At 41.2% G+C, this 18,556-nt stretch overlaps 1 protein-coding gene across 1 annotated transcript in view; it reads right to left on the bottom strand.

Annotated features, from left to right (window-relative positions):
• The window catches only part of klf7b (Kruppel like factor 7b), a 65,647-nt gene extending 51,857 nt beyond the window's left edge, over nucleotides 1-13,790 (bottom strand). The window contains exon 1 of the mRNA XM_084954525.1: nucleotides 13,256-13,790. Coding sequence (XP_084810651.1) covers nucleotides 13,256-13,357 — 102 coding nt within the window. The 5' untranslated portion in view covers nucleotides 13,358-13,790. The remainder of the gene's footprint in view (nucleotides 1-13,255) is intronic.
• Nucleotides 13,791-18,556: the final 4,766 nt, after the last annotated feature.

Raw genomic sequence — 18,556 nt, 5'->3', positions numbered from 1 at the left:
TGAGTTATATGTGCAAATATTTAATTTTTTGCTCTTCTAGCATTATTTATACGTTAGCACAAATTAGCAGATCAGACAATGCATCCATTCAGTCTATGGATGTGCCTTGTTACTCAAGCATGCTTGCATTTGTTGATAATACACAAAGTTCACAAACAAATGGGCTGACATCACCGAGTCTTTGCCCATCATTTATATGCAATCTATGATAGTCTATGATTAAGCTTTGCTAAATGAACCAGTCAGTTATATTTTAGTCCCAAACTGAAACATTATCATTCAAAACATGATTACATGATAACAATAAAATGTAGATCAACTTAATGACTCAGACATTTTACATGGATTACTCTGGATTTTTGTTCATGTTTAGTAGTTTTTGAGAAGATGCAAATGTGAAATAAAAAAAGCCAAAACGGCTGTTTTAAAATTAAATCGAAATCATGTACTCATAGTTTTCTTTATTTTGTTTTATTTAGGTGTAATTTAAAGTCAAAGCAGGTAGAGGGAGAACGAGACCGGGTTTAGATTTACTTCAGCACAACAAGACTGCTGGCAACATGAAAAACCCAATCTTCAGTTTGTGAAACGATGGTCTGCATCTCTTCTTCACTGTACTCAAAGTTAAAGGAAATCTCAATGCTACAACACACAGCTCTACACAGTCGACATGTTTCCAGCTTTGTGGAAACAGTTCAGTCAGCTTTGCGTAGCTCTGGTGCATCTATTGTTTCTGAGTTGTCTTACCTCCCACCACACCCCCAACCCTAACCCAAGACAAAGAGTACAGTCGTGAAGAAAAACAAGACAAATTCCCAAGGTCATCCCCCTCACTGCATCTGACCCATTTACTGTCCCGCTCTGCGCACTCACTCACACACCAATCATGCATGCATAAAGGCGCACTGAGACCCCGGCACGATCCGTCCCCACTTCAACTCTGTCTCAGCCTCAACACAGACATCTCAGTCATACCTACACACACACACACACACACACACACACACACACACACACACACACACAGAGCTGTGCTGGTATGCTTTATTATGGCCTGAAATCCCTAATAAAAACCTCATACAGACACATTGTAACAGTGGGTTTAAGTGGGGTTTGCTAATTATTCAATATTTTAGTTTAAAAAAAAAAAAATCACAGTTCTATTCAAATTATGTTCAAATATATGTTGTTAATCTGGACTAAAAGTTGCCCTGCTATAAATGTGCTATTCATATATACTATTTTAGTGAAATCATGCTAATAGATTTTTGCCAGCCACCCTCATATGCAGCAAACAAATGTCGGATGGCTGTTTATCACAATCACTCAAGAGATATGTGATGAACTCTAATGTGTTCTGGTGAAATCTAAACAAGAAGATGTCGGGAATAATCTGTCATTAACCAACCGAGGTGGTTGTTGCAAAGGACTTTCCTTCAAATGTCAACAGCTGGATGAACCTGCACATGTACATTATTCTCAAACATTTAGTTTTTTTGCTAGTCTGTCTCAGAGCTTGACTGATGACACATATGACACATACAGTAACTGAGGATGGTGCCCTTTGACCTTGAACATAAGTGGTCAGCTGGGTACCTTAAAGACACGTGACTGACAAAGGTGTAAATCGCCATGGATCGCAGCCGTCCACTTGTGAAAAGAAGCAAACAAGTGTTGATATGGTCCATAAGTTGACACTGATGTGTAGTCAGGCCAATGCACCGGTGTAGGTGGGATTTGGGGTGTGCAGAGAAGTGAAGTAAAATCAATAGGAATAACAGCAATTCGTGGTCTCTGTGTAAAATAAAAAGACTGCACACTCTTCGTTCTTCTTCTTCTGCTGTTATTGCTCCTCCATTGTTCCAGCTGTTTCATGCCTCAGTGTCAGATAAAACAATTCAACTTGCTGGAGTACACATATTCAAAGCTGGAGCCAAATGGCCATCTTTGATGATCTTTTGAGTAACTGAGAGTGCATAAAAACGTCTTGTCATTGCCAGAGTTCTTCGAGCTGCTTGGAAGGCAACAGCGACTCAAATAGCAACTTGTTACAAGCAACACTTAACATGTCAAACTTTGAAGAAGATGGACTATAGCAGCAAAAGACCACACCAGGTTCCACTCCTGTTAGCTAAGAACAAGAAACTGAGGTTACGATTCTTAAAAACGTAAAAACAAAAACTGGACAGAACCTGACGAGCCTTGAAATAATGGATCCATCCTGTCGTGTATCAATGGTTCAGACAAATGTTGCTGGTCTCATCTAGAGCAGGGCGATATGACCAAAAATATTTATCACGATATACATTTGAAAATTTGCGATAACGATATAACTGACGATATAATTGACACTAGACAAAATACTTTACAACTCCACAACTTTATTATTGAAAAAAAAAACCCCACCATCAATGTATTTTCACTTAAACAAGCAGCTGTTTTTTAAGTGCATTAAAGTGCAAATGCAAATTCCTTACTGACAGTTTAACCAAAAGGCATTTCCAGTGGAAATTGGCCAACATATCCTCAGCATAACCATGTATAATATCCACAAAACTTAAAAAGAGGTTATACACACACAATAAGGTAACATTATGTTGAAGCACAGTACGTATCACTCCGCGAAGCTCCTGCCTACGATAGCTGTAATGCTCCGACAATCCATCAAGCGGTGCGGCTTCGTAGCTTAGCAAAGTCGTACTGAAACATTTGACAGATTGCTGAGCGCCGTGTACATAAAATCGTTTCGAGGTCAGTAAACACAACCAGAATTCATACATAAGGCACACGGGATTATAAGGGGCACTGTCGACTTTCAGGAAAATCAAAGGATTGATTTTAAATGTGCCGTATTTTCCAAAAAACACGGTAATAACAACGGCCCGCTAGCATGCTCTACCAAAAATAGTGCTTTGTTGTGTATCTGAGGGATGAAAGCTAAACCAGTTCCACACCACTGAAGCTGCAGCATTTTTACAAACCAGTTCTGGTTCATCTGTTTCATTCAACGATCCGCTTTCGCTCTTCTTATTCTCCATCGGCATCATGCTTTTTCCACCATAAAAACCAAGGCACTGCGCATGCGCGTTTACCCATATTCTATCGTGATATTTCATTTTCTTATCGTTGCCCAACATTTGGAACATTTTGGGCCCAAAGTGAGAATTCTTTTCTTACATAACTTCATGAATTGTTAGGTTTTTTTTAAACTAACAGACTGAGTTACAATTTAATAAAAAATCTACTGGCACATTTGAAAGCCATAGTTTGGTCTTCACTCTATTATATGAAATCTTTGTGAAATCAATGGCGATGCATGCATGTGTAAGTCCTTCCTGGATGGTGTACTGCCAGCTGTTGGCCTTGGCAAGCTAGCACACACATACACTCATTTCCTCAGCCACTGTCAACATCCTCTGCACACTACGAATGATGTCATTGCCCAAACACAAACACACACTCACTGCATGTGAGCACCCAGGTGGCTGATGGTTAAGTACAAACTAAAGGCTAGAAACTAAAAAGAAATGAAAAGCTTGCAAAGCTTAACAAATCTGGAAAATAGTGCCATGCAGTTAAAAGTAAAATTTGACATTTTGTGCATTTATTGGCTAAAATAAAAGGGAGACTCCCAGAAAATCACATTATAAAAGAGCTGCAGCAGCACTTCTGGAACATCATGACATTTCAGTGCTGCTGCTTTCAGTGCACGAAAGATGTTTCTGGCCAAACACGGCATGTTTTTGTTAGCTGCCCTTTTTGGGATTTCTACCAATGTTCCATTTTTGTAGTAATAAATGAGAAAAAAAACAGAAGAACAAAGGGGGAAGAGGAAGCTGGCCCTACAGTGTCATTGTTTATTTGGAAAAATAGGTTTCTGTCTGCCTTTATATGACAACTTGATCAACTTTTCCACCTCGGTCCAGCGAGGCAAGTGAGGCATTTCCTCGAATTCCTAGCATCGCACTTCCATTTTAAATGTGCAAATTCAAAATGTGCATAAACAAAGAGGCGTCTGGAAGACAACGGGGGGAGCAGTAAAGGAGGGAGGTAGGCAGAGAGAGAGAAAGAGAGATGGCTGAGTAGAGAATAAGAGGCCTGGATGGATGCCAGGTCACAAGTCTTTATCCCTGAGCCAATTGGTCTGCAAACACTAGCTCAGCAGGATGTGGAGACACAAACACATACACAATACAACACACCTGTGTGTGTGTGTGTGTGTGTGTGTGTGTGTGTGTGTGTGTGTGTGTGCGTGTGTGTGTGCGTGTGCGCGTATGACAGTGCGTCTCACCCGAGCTCAGCCTGTGATCACCACGAGGACTTCTCTTAATAAAAGCGGATAAAATCAGACACACTGGGTTTTTTTATTTTCCAATAAAGTTCCGAATACAAGTGCATTTATCTACAAACTCCATTCTAAAAGCAGAAAGGAGAGAAGCTAAAAAAACCCAGACCTGCTTACTGTAATTATTGCGATACACTGTATCCTGTAATCCATTTAAACATCTGACAGAAAGAGCTGCTTTGCAATTAAACTGACATATTTTTCTAATGTAAAAATCTGCTTATTGAAAGATAACAGCGCTGTCAGTTACTGAGGATGGAGTCATAAACTTTTCAGGTGTCAAATCAAGCTATAATTAAAAGAAGGCAATGGGAACCAGACACAACATCATCAGTTATTTCGATGTTAAATAAACAGCTTCTGATTTTTTTATTGTTTTTGTTTCTTTTTAGTTCTGATGTCCTACAGAACACAATTATATAGAATTTAAATGGTTATAAATTGCAGGCTGTTCCCAGGCTTAGCACCTTCAGTGCTGCAGAGCGTGTTGTTAACTTAGCATCTTAGCACCCAGTCTCCCACTGCTTCCAGTGCTCTCTCCACCAGAGCCACATGAAACTGATAGCTCTTCAGATCTGAAGGCAGGTAGTGCAGCAGACAAGAACCGATCCTAAAATACCACAAAAAAGCAAGTGGGAAATCGATATATATATGCAACACATGACATATAATAGGATGATTCACTACACAATAGCACATTCCCACTGTGTGCTTGAAGCATGAAGATATGAATGGGTAAATCTCCTTGTAAACTGTAGTAATCGCGCTCCATGGTGAATACTGCTGGAGAGTTGCCCTCCATAGAAAACCACTCATCTTGAAAGATCAGGGCTATGGCTTTCACAGTATAAGCTCTCTCCATCACGAGTGCAGTTCATTTGTTCTGCTTTCCTGCCGCGGCAGTCTGACTGCTCACTTTCTTATCTAATCTCTGCCACCGTAGACTGAATGCCTTATTCACTTACTGAATTATGGGTTCCTGGGCAAGTGCCTATGTGTGTGTCTGTGTGTGTGCGTTTGACTCGAGTGATTTCAAATTATGAGGAAAAGACAATAACTGTGTGTTTGGAGCATGATAAAAAAGAAAGTGAATGAATGCAGTGATTAGAGCGGCTCATATTGAAGGCAGAATTGGCACCAGCTTCCACACTGTAAGAAGTGGAGCAGCGTGCTTGTGTGTCAATGCCTCTGTTTACTGTTACAGCCTTAAATGCTTCTCTGATTTGTGCCGGTCACTGGATTGTAATATCTGCAAGTACTTCCTAATTGTGAATGTGTCAGAATTTCATAGTGGGGTTCATTTTAATCATTGAAAAGTGCCACTTTTTCACCCAATCAGCACTTCACCCAAACGCACTGTAGGTTTTTTGGAGGACTGCAAACAACTCTTCTGCATAGGCAAATACCTACGCAAACAGACACAGCCGCTGTACCATAAAGTTCCCAGGTAGTCCATCCCAGCATGCAGAGGGCTAATAGTAGGTCAGCCTAGACTAGTCGCCAGGATGAAAAACGAAGACAAACAGGGCTTCTGCCAATCAGTCTAAGCATGGCAAGTTTCAGTTAGGAATGGAAACACTCGCATTAACACGATGAAGTCTGGTGCTTCTAAAAGTTGTAGCTGCAGATGTGAAATATTTCTGACAGCTACAATATCAGCAAAGAAGTCGAAAAAAAGAAGTGTAAGAGATGTATGAAAATTGACAGAAGCATTAACACAATTCAGCTGGAGCGATCGCGTTTTATATATCGTGGAAGTCACAGCTGCTTTTGGTTTAATTTCCAGTAACACAATCTTCCATCACAGAAGAATTCTGGTCGGGTCCACTGGAACTGGAAGAGTGTACACCTGGACCTACTGGTGACACAAGGCTCACTGGTGCACGTGAGGAGTGAAGGCTGTACCGACCGATTCAAAAGATGAGCTACTGTAGCTCAAGCTGTCGAAAAAGGTGAAGCTGGTTCTGATAGAAAGGTGTCAGAATATACAGTGGATCACAGTTTGTTGCTTATGGAGTTGAATAGTCACAGACCAGTCATGATGCCCAAGCTGGCCACTGAAAACACCAACATTGGGCACTTGAGCATCAACACTGGACCACGGAGCAATGAAAGAAGGCGGCGTGATCTGATGAATCATGTTTTCTTTTGCATCATATGGAAAGCCGAGAGCAAGTGTGTTTCTTTCCTGGGACCAGGACACAGTATAGAAAGAAGGCAAGCAGGCAGAGGCAGTGTGATACTTTGGGCAATATTCTGCTGGGAATCCTTGGGTCCTGCCATCCATGTGGGTGTTACTTTGATATGTACCACATACCTAAGCATTTCTGCAGACCATGTACCTAGGGCTGTTCGATATAATGATATATATCGGATGACGATATAAAAACATCTATCGTTTCATTTTATGCTATCATTTGTTTCGTGGTGCCGCAAAATAAACTGTTTACGGCAATATTTTTTCATGGTTTTGATGGTCACTGCAGTGGCTATATTAATTTCTTAAAGTTCTCTCTTTCTCTTATATTTTATATAACCACACTACGGACGGACAAGCGCCTGTTTTTATGCGTTGTCGTTAGCAACAACGACGGTAAAACCATCGCGTGTCCACTTGTTCCACATAAACCTTTCACAATAAAGCTCAAGATCCTGTTGAGACTTTTCAAAATAAACTGAATCACGTGAAAGAGCAGATTATTTACAGATGAGAAGTAAAAAAGAGCCGCCAGGTGCTAAAAAATAAACCTTAGAGTCAAACGTTAGAACAGGCTGTTCCCCGCAGCACGCTGTGTAATAAATACTCACAAAGAAAACGGCGGCCGTTACAACTTATGTCTAAAAATGTATAGTTTCATGCATTGGTTAAAACACTCGACTCCAGGTACACGACGTCCAGCTGGAAACACTTCCCGCAAGTCGAGCTGCCCGAGATTCACAGAATTTACAGAAAATGTTACATTTTTCTGATTTATATCGTTATCGGGACGATAGAATTCTTATATCGGGATATGAGATTTTGGTCATATCGCACTGCCCTACATGTACCCCTTTCATTCCATGAAGACTACTGTTGAAAGCTAATTATAATGTACCTGGATAATGCACCTTGCCACAAAGCAGAAATGTTTTAGGAATGACTTTGAGGTGTTGACTTGGCATTCAATTGGCAATTTCAAGATTTCAGTCCAATCGAGCATCTGTGGGATGTGCTGGACAAACTAGTCCGATTCATGAAGCCTCCACCTCGCAACTTACAGGACTTAAAGAATCTGTTGCTAACATTTTGGTGTACCACAGCACACCTTCACTGGTCTAGTGGAGTCCATGCCTTACAGAGTCTGAGGTGTTTTGGCAGCAAAAAGGGGGACTAACACAATGTTAGGCACGTGATCATAATGTCTGATCTGTTTCCCTCTAGACTAAAGGATGGATGCTGTATGAACAGCAAAACACTGTCCGGTTAAGATGTGTTAATAAGTAAGCATAGCCTAAAAAGAGAAAAAGAACTGAAAGGGATGAACTGTAAGGATAAAAGAACATTAACTAATATTATGCATTAAAAGCTGTAACCAAGACATCACAATTTTTATTCTTCATCTCTGGCACTCTTCCACAGTGTGTCTCCCTCCTCTAACTCCCCCAGCCGGTTATTAGAGATGACTGTCTCTTCCTGAACCTGGGTCTGCTAGAGGCTTCTTCCTGTTAAACGGGAGTTCTTCCTTCCCACTGTCAACAAGTGCTTACTCATAGGGGCTCATCAATATATCTGTATTATTCTAATGTCTTTATCTTACAATATAAAGCATCTTGCGGTGACTGTTCTTGTCATTTGTCGCTATATAAATAAAACTGAATTGAATAGAACTTATCAATTCAGTTTTAAGTGGCTTTGTTTAAAAAGTTGATTTTCCGACATTTGAATCAGGCATTACACAAGCCACAGCTACATTTCTCTGTTCTGTTGTCTCTTTCTTTTTCTCTTCATTCCTTTGTTTTTTTTTCCTCACTCATCTTCTTTTTGCGACCATGAGGAAGCAGCTGTGTTCCACATACAATTACATAACTGTGTGTGTGTGTGTGTGTGTGTGTGAGTGTGTCTGCATTAACACATGCCGGGAAATGACACAGGCAAAAAGAAGATGAGAGCAGAAAGGTGATGGACAAACATCTTCTCTTCTCTCTGACTAACTTTCATCTGCCTTTATTCACTTTATCTGTCTTCTGGTGTCTCTCTCATCCTCTCCTCTCACTCCGTGTCTCGCTGCCCCTCCGTCCCCTCCATTCTTTCCTCCACCACCACATACAGAGTTACTGGGCTGTGAAATGTGAAAAACTGCAGCATGCATGGCAATTCATTATCTTGTCAAACTTCCCCGGGCCTGCCCCAAGCCACGGGCAGACACAGAAAGACGAAAATGGGAGTGAGAAAGAGACATAGACAGAAAAAGGGGTTCATGTAATGGTCCATGCAGTAGGTTAACAGGTTACCAAGAGGATGAGGAGAAAGACAAGCTTTCGAGCCGAGTCGGTCAATTATTACTGGCGTGAGTTTTGATGTTCACGAGTAGTGCTAATACATTTTATGATTTGAATCTCTGCTTCTGAATTTTATTATTTCATATTAAGGCGAGCAACGGTTAGATTTCTGAGGATTCATTTTGAAAAGGCACCGACTGATTGGCCAGAGCTATGTTTCATGGTTAAATCTACACACACATAGGCACAACACTGGCAGACAGCATCCCTGAAAAAGATACAGGGTTGTAGGCTGGCCTAATGGAGACACTGTATCTCAGTGACACTGAGCTTGCTGGGCCAGCATAGTGCTGTAATGGTACCACAGCAAATAAATCAATCAGCCTGAAAGGAATTATGGACACACAGAGCATGTAAACTAAGGGATGAGATGAGAAAGAGACCGTGCGAGTCGGCCAGTTAAAAGCACCGTTGGGCGTTGGAATAGGCTCGACACCTGCAAAGATTGTCGACATAGCGTATTAGACTGTAAACGCAGATTTACAGTAACCACATGAAACCTAAACGTCTGCTCCAGGGCTCAGTTTCGTCGTCCCTCTTTTCTCACTGTGTCCATTTTCCCCCTCATTCATCAGATTCTGGTGTAGCCTTGCTTTGAAATAAATGGATTACATCTAATTGGGGAGCCTGCATTTGCTATTTGATCCTTGAGCCACTCGGCACACACTCACAAATCCCCAAAGCCCATCACATCATCCCAAACCTGCAAAGATGCAGCAATTACACACAGACCATGGGCTCAATACTGTCAGAGGCACTAAGGCGGATAGGCAGGAGAGAGAGAGCGAGAGTGTGTTTTCCACATGTTTAGCCATGATGCAAAGAGCCTGATAAAAGAGGCCTGTATGAGGAAACAAAGACCAGGAACAGGGACAGTCAGAAAAGATAAATGACATCCACAAATCTGCTTCCTTGTGTGTGTTGTTTGCCTGAGTGTGTGTCTGTGCGTGTGTGTTGTTCCGTCCATCTGACAGCAAACGGCCAATTACTGTCGAAAGTGGCGGGATGAGTCCTGCCAGACCACAGCTTTCCATTAGTGCATGCCAGCCAAGCGTGTGTGTGTGTGAGTGTGTGTGTGTGTGTGTGATGGAGTGAATAAGGGGATAGAAGAAGACAGAAGGAACAAGAGTAGGAAAAAAAAACGTGGGTGTGCCTGGTTTATGTGTGTGTATGTTTGTCTTTCTCCCCTCTGCGTTGCCACTTGTGCAGATAAATTTGACAAAAAGACATTTACATTTTTTTTCCTCCCTCTTTCGAAGCTTTGGCCTTCCATCCATAATCACCCAGCGCTTTCCACAATGAAAACTGAGTTTTCAATCAAAAACGCTCCCTCTGATGAAAATGAACTCTCACATAGCTGTTTGTACGGCTAAACAGTCGCAGGGTAAGTAAATAAATTCTTAATATTTTGGATGCTGTTTGAATGTCTTACCTGGAGGCATAAAATAGTATTTGCAATTGTTTCTGTGTGTTCTGTGTAGAGAGAGGTCAGGGAGGTTGCTAGCATAGCTTAGCACCAACACTGTGAGCCGGTGAAAACTGCTAGCTTCCACCCAAAGAAAAGCTTGAAGTTAGCCTTCTTTTCATTTAAAATGTCCCTACTAAGAAAACAACAGCAACTGCTTTGTACGTCAAAAAGTAGCTTTAAGCTATGTAGCTTGCTATTTGCTCATTAACTACAAGAGACTTCAGTATTTAAAGCTAATGAGACATGTACATGTTATAACTTTGATAACTTGGAAGGCAACTTTGCCTTAAGTATTGGTGATAGGCTAGGCTAACCATGTTTGGAACAATCACTGCAAAAAAAAAGAAAGAAAACCTACTGATTAATTTACATGTTATTACTAACCAGTCCTGCTGATTGGCAGGAAGTTGCTCAAAGCTAACTAGCCATAACAGGAGCGAGTTAATTAGAAGAGCCTGCTTTAGACTGGCTCAGTAATACTGTAGATATGAAGTGGCTGACCTATGAAAGGCTTTGAGTCTTCTACACGTCTTGTAAGCTAAGTAATGAATGACTACATTTCTGTTGCATTTAGCATCAAGTTAGCGCTTCTGTCTTGGAAAAGCTTTAAAAAAAATCTCTTGATTACCCTAATTAACCTGATTACTGTGTGCATTACCTTGCACGTACAGTTAAGGACTTTCCTATGCTCAGTTTGTAACACAAGAATGAACATGTAACTATGATTTTTGGTATGAAGACACCACATACACTTCAATGGCAAAGAACAACAACCAGTACAAATTTTACCCCAGTGTGAAGTACAGTGGGGGGGTAAAACTGCTCAGCAGAGGGCAGCGTCAGCTCTTTTTGTGTGGCAACTATTTTATTTACCTAGATGGTATTGCTTTTGTTGCTGTGGAGTAGCTGTGTGTGTGTGTGTGTGTGTGTGTGTGTTTTATGTATGTATTAACCTTTATTTTTTATTTTTGCCCCAGATATCCAAGCAAATATTTGCAAGAAAATCAATAACTCAGGTGTCCAAGACAAGATGTCCCGGACAGCAAACAGGAATAAAGACTGCTCCAACTCACCAGACTAGTCCTAATTAGTTTTCCTCCTCAACACTCTTAATCAATTAACATATAACAGACAGAAAAAATAGGTTACTGTGGCTGGAAGTGTGTGCTGTTTGCACTAAAAATAGGATGAGACATTGTGAATTTGTGTCAGTAAGACAGTCATAGAGGAGAACCGCAGTTTGGGCTTTATTCAGAACCGTGGGAATTATCATGGTTCTACTACTCAAATACATGAAACAGAGCAATCCAGCATTGTCGGAGTGGACTGTGCCATGCAGGGGTCCACTGGGGGATTTTTGATGGACTGATTTACTGAACATTAGATTTCATATAAAGGCACCCACACACTTACAAGAGGCTGTAAGGTGGATTCCAATTAACAGACATTTCCATTTCTCAAGTTCAAGCAGGGAAAACTTAAGTGAAAATATCACCTGTGATTGGTTAGCAAATCATAAAACATGACCCATACGACATACTGTGTTGCTTAGCCTTTTAAACATCGCCTCTGTGTGTGAAACAGAAAAAATGAAAGACGTGGTACATCTTTCATTTTGTGGTACATCTGGACCCACAGACCACAAAACTCGCGTGGCTGTACGTACTCCGCGCAGAGAAAATCGCGCTTTATCTGTTTCATGCCATTAAAATTAAGATTTTACATTTGAATAAAAATGTTATAAAATAGTCTACGGGCTCGCATGAAGGGTCCACTGTATGTTCTATAGAGGGTGACGTGCTTAATGCATAATTCAACAGGATTATCTGCAAACAAACAGTGGCAGATGTGGATATATTATTTAAGATCAAGTCACTTGCTATTAAGCATGTGTCCATTTTCCACAGCTCCCCTCTCTCTTCTCCAGTGTGTGTGTGTGTGTGTGTGTGCGTGTTAGTCCAAACATATCTGATCCATCGATCACATCAGCATCGCCATCACGCTCTCGGATTCAGACACTTAAATGTTCCATCATGGGCTCAGACTGCAAAGACACAAATTTCACTTTCACCTTCACTTCGCGTCTGACCCTGTCAGTTACATCAGTGACAGCCTACAATTTTGCCCACAGTCTACAACAGCGCAGATCAATCAAGGTTTCCCAGTAAAGTTACCAAAAAAAGGTTAATTTTAAAACTACATAAGAGCGCTCAGACTTTTCAGTCTAGCGTTAAAAACAACACTGGAGTAACTTTAAAAGAGTAAAGCATCCTCATCTGCTTCTCATCTGACAAACTGAACGTCGATCTCTTTCTCCCTGCCTCGTGGAAAAAAGATATCATCACCAAAACTACAAGCAAAATTAGACGGAAGCGGCATTTTTCACTTTCAGAGTTTCATGCACAGCATTCAAACGTTGGCACTATGCATACCCTGGATGTGGCCACATGTTTCTCACATTTAAGTTCAAAATCATAGCGGTGGATTTCACGGAGCAATAGCGTCATGCTTCTGCTTTTAAATGGTTAATAAGATGCTTTAATGAAGCCGAAAGCGTGGTTAAAGGGAATGAAAGGGATCATTGGTATGACTAGAGGGTTTTTACGCATTTTTGGGGGGATACTGTTTAGCTATTAGTGCGTAAAGCTCCGTGCTTATTCCCCCCACCCGCGCCTGTTTTCCATGCGTGTGCGTGTTTTCTCCTGTCAGCGAACCTCGCCGTGCTCCATGTGAGCAGAGAAAAAAAAGACGCAACTACACGGGGCTCTCGCTGGCGCTCATGAGCGCTCCGCTGGTGCAAAACACTACAGGCACACGCGGAAAACAGCAACCCAGCGCACGCATCCCAGTTTCTAAGCCCGTCAGTTTCCCGGAAAAGACGAGAAAAACGCATCGTCTCTGACCTGCTGCCAGTTCTCCTCCAGGGAAGGCATCGCAGAGAAATAACCAGTGTCGTGGACGAGTTGGAGTTCCTGGAAAATACTGTAATTCGCCAACACATCCATGCTCGAAAAAAAAGAAAAAAAAGAAGAAGTCAGTAAAGAAGTCCAGAATCCAAACGATAGAAACGCACTTCTTCTTTCTTCTCCTCACACTTGACAGATTAAAGAAACAAATTTTAGAAAACAAAAACCCCCAAAAACAAAACAAAAATGTTAAAAAAAAAGCCCAAATCTGGTGCGGATGAGCGCACCTGAGCACTTTGATGAAAAAAATAAAAACAAAAAGCTGAGAGGGAAAGAAGAGTTGATAATTTGATCTCTGTCAGTGCTATCCCGTCTCCTCTCCGCTCGCTCTGTCACGCCTCTCTCCTCAGTCCTGGCTTGGGGGGTGCCAGATCTATTTCCGCATTGCCAGATTGCCAATCGGTCTCAGTACAAGCTGCCAGGTTGCCAGGTTTGCTCCTCCAGCAGCAGACTGGACCCCGCTGCAATTCCAAGCGACCGGTGCGAGAGGGGAGGAGAGCAGAGGAGGAGCCACCTGTCAGTCAATTTCATGCGTGACCTTATAAGGTAAATAGGGTTGATGATGTCACTGGCGTCCAATTAAGGAGGCGAGGAGAAAGAGTGAGAGGGGCGGAGCATTCAGGGGATTCAGAGTCGCTATTGGCTGGAGCGGGCTGTCAGTCCGGCTGTAGATGGAAGTGAGGGGTGAGTTATTTTTAGAGGCCTATATAAAAGCGCCAGCATTCCACTCTCAGTTATTACAGACTGCACAAGCAGCGAGGAGAGAAACCACGGAGAGAAGCCACCGCCGCTGCGAGAACAGTGACAGTGACAAAATAATGTAAGCCGCCCTATGAAACTGCAGAAAGAAGTGGAAGTAGCATGAGTAATGGGATGAGGTGTGAAAATAAAAATGTGTGTGTTTGTTTTTTTTTCTTTGGTGGTGTGACAGCTTCACCGCAGAGAAGCTTCCATGTGGTTTTCACGTGGCGACGACACAGAGAGCACTGATGCAGAGGGGAGAGCTCAGCGCCATCCACCCACCTGATCAGTTTACATGTTGTTGTTTTTTTTAGTTAAAATAAAGCTACATTTTACACTTTTTTTCACACAATAAATATAACCTTCACAGTTTAACACCCACTTCTTCAAAAATAAGTTTGCCTGCACTCTACAGTTCAGTTTCCCTTCCTAAGATATTTTTTGATTGAGTGATTACAGGAGAATATGCAGCTTTTGAAGCACGTGGTGCATCCATACCTCCTCTATAAGTCTCACCTGTGCAACATCAGGTCCTGAACATAAGACTGGATGAGACTCCATAAAACCATTATGCAAACCTCTTCACCCAGCTGCAGCCATTGCTTGCTTTAAATATTATTCAGTATGCAGTATTCTGATTGGCTTCAGGTGAACCTGAGGCCACTCCTCCACCAAATTGTTCTAGTTGGGTCTGAATAGTGCAAATTATATGTAAATAACTTCTGAAACAATATGCTGGAGCAAGCAGTACCCTGTGGAGAGATAGATTTCGTGAAATCAAACCAAATTTGATAAATAAAATAGAGACTTGTTTAAAATAAATGTAATATTCATAAAAATGAGCCGTGAAGGCTCTGAAAGCATCATTTTGTTAATATTAGGACTTAGAGAGAAAAAAAACATAATCAAATATAAATAGCTTTTTACTGTTTCTGTGTCTAATGTTCACTGTGATCTATTTGATATGACTAACCTTTTTTTTATTATTACTATTGAAAACTGAAGTAACTGTCTGTCTTCAGGCTTCAGGATCCGACAGACGGGATCCGCTTGACTTGTTATAGGCTTTTAAAGGATCAGATGGCAGAAATAATTTCCACGCTCTGAAAGTGTTTGATGGGGAGCACCGTTTTATAAAACCACTATGGGCAGTTTTTCTCACAGGATGATTGGATCTTTTGTCACATGCTTCCTCTCTTCTCTGCTTAATTTCTTTCTTTGTTTTTCCATCACTTACCTCCCGTCAGTTCCTCTGCTTCTCTTCCACTTTCCTTCTTCTCTAGCTACTGTGACAAATGAGAGTAACTGCTGGCAGTGGCGGATCTAGAAAATTTGGTGCAAAGGAGGGCCAAGATGTCTAGGGAGGGTGGCACATACCACTTCAGAGAAGTATGTAAAAATCCCCCCATATGTAAATGGAGGCAAAATAAAATATCCACAAAAACACTTTTATAACAAATAAGCAATTAGTTTTCACAAGTATTTTAACTTGTAAAGAGGGGGCTTTACTGGAGGGGCAGTTGCCCCCCCATGCCCCCCTGTAGAGTCACCCCTGACTGCATGTAAATGTGACAGATTGATAATCAGCCTTAATAAATAACGCTGAGGTCACTAAAGTTCAGAAATTTGAAACAGGGATGGAAAGATTGGCTATGATAAAGAAGGAGTCATGAATGATCTGAAACTGACGGGCAGTGTGCTGAAACAAGAACATCATGCAAAATTACTTGAACGTGTTCATCTAAGTCATGGTAGGACAGAATAGTGCAAAATTGAAATCCCAGTAGAGCAGGTTATTTTCCACTAAGTCGATTTCATGCTCATCCCACAGCTAAATGAGTGAAGGGCCAGATCAAATGTTCCTGAAATAAGCTTAGATTGCTTCCACCTGTTCTCTTATGTAACAGCCACATAGTGAGGATTTACGTGGCGTCCAGTTAACACTTGTCTTGTGCGCTTGTGCGTCTTCTTGCTCTGTCCCCGCTTCTTCTCCACGTGTCTCATCTCTGGAGACCTGCAGCTCGTCTCGGAGGAATATGAGGGCCAGATGGCTTCTAGATCAGCTGTTTCAGGACACTTTCCCCATTGATTTTCACAGCTCTGTCTGCCACTGAAGGAAGAGAGGAAAGAGGAAGGAGCAGGAGTCAGAGAGCAGGGGTCTGGGGGTGGAGGAGTATGGATCAATATACTACTGACCCTCTATAAGATGCCCTCAGAAGATTTGCATGCAATTAAACAACAGAATAAAAGAATCATTATCATGTTTACTTTGAATAACTTCCACTCAGTGCTGCTTTCACCCCATCTGCTGCCTGTACTGTTACCATTAAAGTTACAGCTGCACTTTGCTTTCTTCTTCTGTTGTTGTAAAAAGGATGGAGAACAACAGAAAACAGGAAAATAAAAGAAATGGAAAATGATAAGAATAAAAAATGAAAAGAAAAGAAAAAAAGAGAATTTTTTTCATTTAGTGGTGAGATGAATCTAAGTGGTTACATGTTTTCAGTTTCATGCTAAAATTACCAAGCTCCATAAGAGGAGAAAACAAAGGGAAAAACAGAGAGAAAGTGTGTGTGTGTGTGTGTGTGTGTGCGCGTGCGTGTGTGTGTGTGTGTGTGTGTGGGCTGCATTTTTGCCTACACACAGCTACACAGAATCTGGGCATTTCTTCCTAGATCCTCACACACTCAATGTTGTAATCTTATTATTGTGTTGTGTTGTTTTGGCAAAAAATGTTGCAATGAGAGGGGAAGGAGAAAAAAAGGATTGTTTCACTGAACTGGAATTTCATGCTTTCAAGGATGACATTTATAATCCTTACCAGACTTAAATGATTAAAAAATACAGAACTACAAGACTATCAGAGGAGATGAACTTTCTATTGCTAAGTAAGTGTAAAAAAAATTAAACATTTTAAGGTTTTGCATTAGACATTTATGTTCACCTCATATTCATTTTATACCTTTAGAAACTCAGAAAAGCCTCCACGCTGGTAGTTACTTGTGTTTTCACTGGTAAATGTCAGGAGAACTGTCATTGTCCAAAGTTTCTTGTTCTAAAATGTATCGCACAGGAAAGGACTTTTCCTGTCATTCAACTTCTCACTACTGGGAGGATTCTTTTTGGTTTAGGCTACAGTGCCATCTGGGTAGAGCGTGCAGGAGGCAGGACACGCGCTGAACACTTTGTAGTTGTAAATTCAGTAGACTGGTACCTGCACTAATGTCACAATGGTGCAAATCAACTTTTGTGCTCAGACACACCACCGCTGTCAGGTAAGCTCTGAAAGCTCAGAGTGCATCTGTAAAAAAGAAGAAGCAGAAATAATCAAGATGTCGGTGAAGAAGGTAAAAATTTGATCCAGGGTTTTGATTGGTGCCTGCTGCAGGATCTGCACTGAGGCAACAAGAACCTTTTAATTTTCTTTATTGACATTTCATCAGTCATCCAAGAGTCTACTGCTGGCTGGCATAAAGCCCCATGCTTTCAGAAGGTATATTTACATGTCTAACACTGTGGTGACAGGGCCAAAGTGTAGTTTACTTTGCATAGTGAAATCTATAAACTGCAAAAAAAAAAAAAAAAAAGAGGAAAGTCTAAGAAAGATCTAAGTAAAAGAACTGTAGATTTACACAAGTTAGGAAGGCCTCTGGAAGCTGTTTCTAAACAACTCTATGATCATTAGTTCAACATACTTGACAGTTTGAGTCTGGAAGAACCCAAACTGTCACACTCAAATGACAGGAAATTGGTTAGGATGCTCAGGAACAATCCAGAAACCACCAAGCCTCAAGCCTGCCATCAATTGGAAACTGCTGGAACACCACCGTCACTCACCACTGTAAAAGTAAGTTTTATATTTGTATAGGGTGGCTGTAGCCCAGGTTGCTCTGCAATGCATTCATAGGAGTATAAATGTGTGAGAATGTTTGATAGAAAGCAGTTACACATTTAAAAACAGTGCCTGTATGAATAGGTGTGAATGGGTGAAGGGGCATGTTGTTCAAAGTGCTTTGGGTGCTCAGGTAGAGTAGAAAAATGCAAGAATCAGTCCATTTACCATTTATGTCACCATGAACTAAGAGAGTGCAGCCCAAGAAAGAAGACTCTGCTTCAAAATCAATACTTTACAGAAAAGTTTTATTGTCAGACAAAGATTGGCCACATTGAGAAGAAGTATATTTGGAAGAATAAAGGTAAGGGTGTCAAACGTAAGGACCCTGTCAAATCCTTGTCACTGTCAAGAACAGCTGTCAAGCATGGTGGTGGCAGCATCACGTTCTGGGGCTGCTCTGCTACCAGCAGAACTGGACCACTGCTCAAAGCAAATAGGATAATAAAGAAAGATGGCTCCCTCCAAATACTTCAACATCACCTCAAACTAGCATCGAACCAAATATTAGTGGAGGCGTTACATTAGAGCCTGCATGTATAATTTTGATCCTGTGTAAATGATAGAAAATCTAAAATAAATTCAAACTTGTTTGCCCAAGTTTT

Source organism: Perissodus microlepis, chromosome 16 (assembly GCF_051167445.1).
Source record: "Perissodus microlepis isolate ML-2025 ecotype Zambia chromosome 16, ASM5116744v1, whole genome shotgun sequence".
NCBI classification, from domain to species: domain Eukaryota; kingdom Metazoa; phylum Chordata; class Actinopteri; order Cichliformes; family Cichlidae; genus Perissodus; species Perissodus microlepis.
This window is presented reverse-complemented; position numbering and strand designations above follow the sequence as displayed.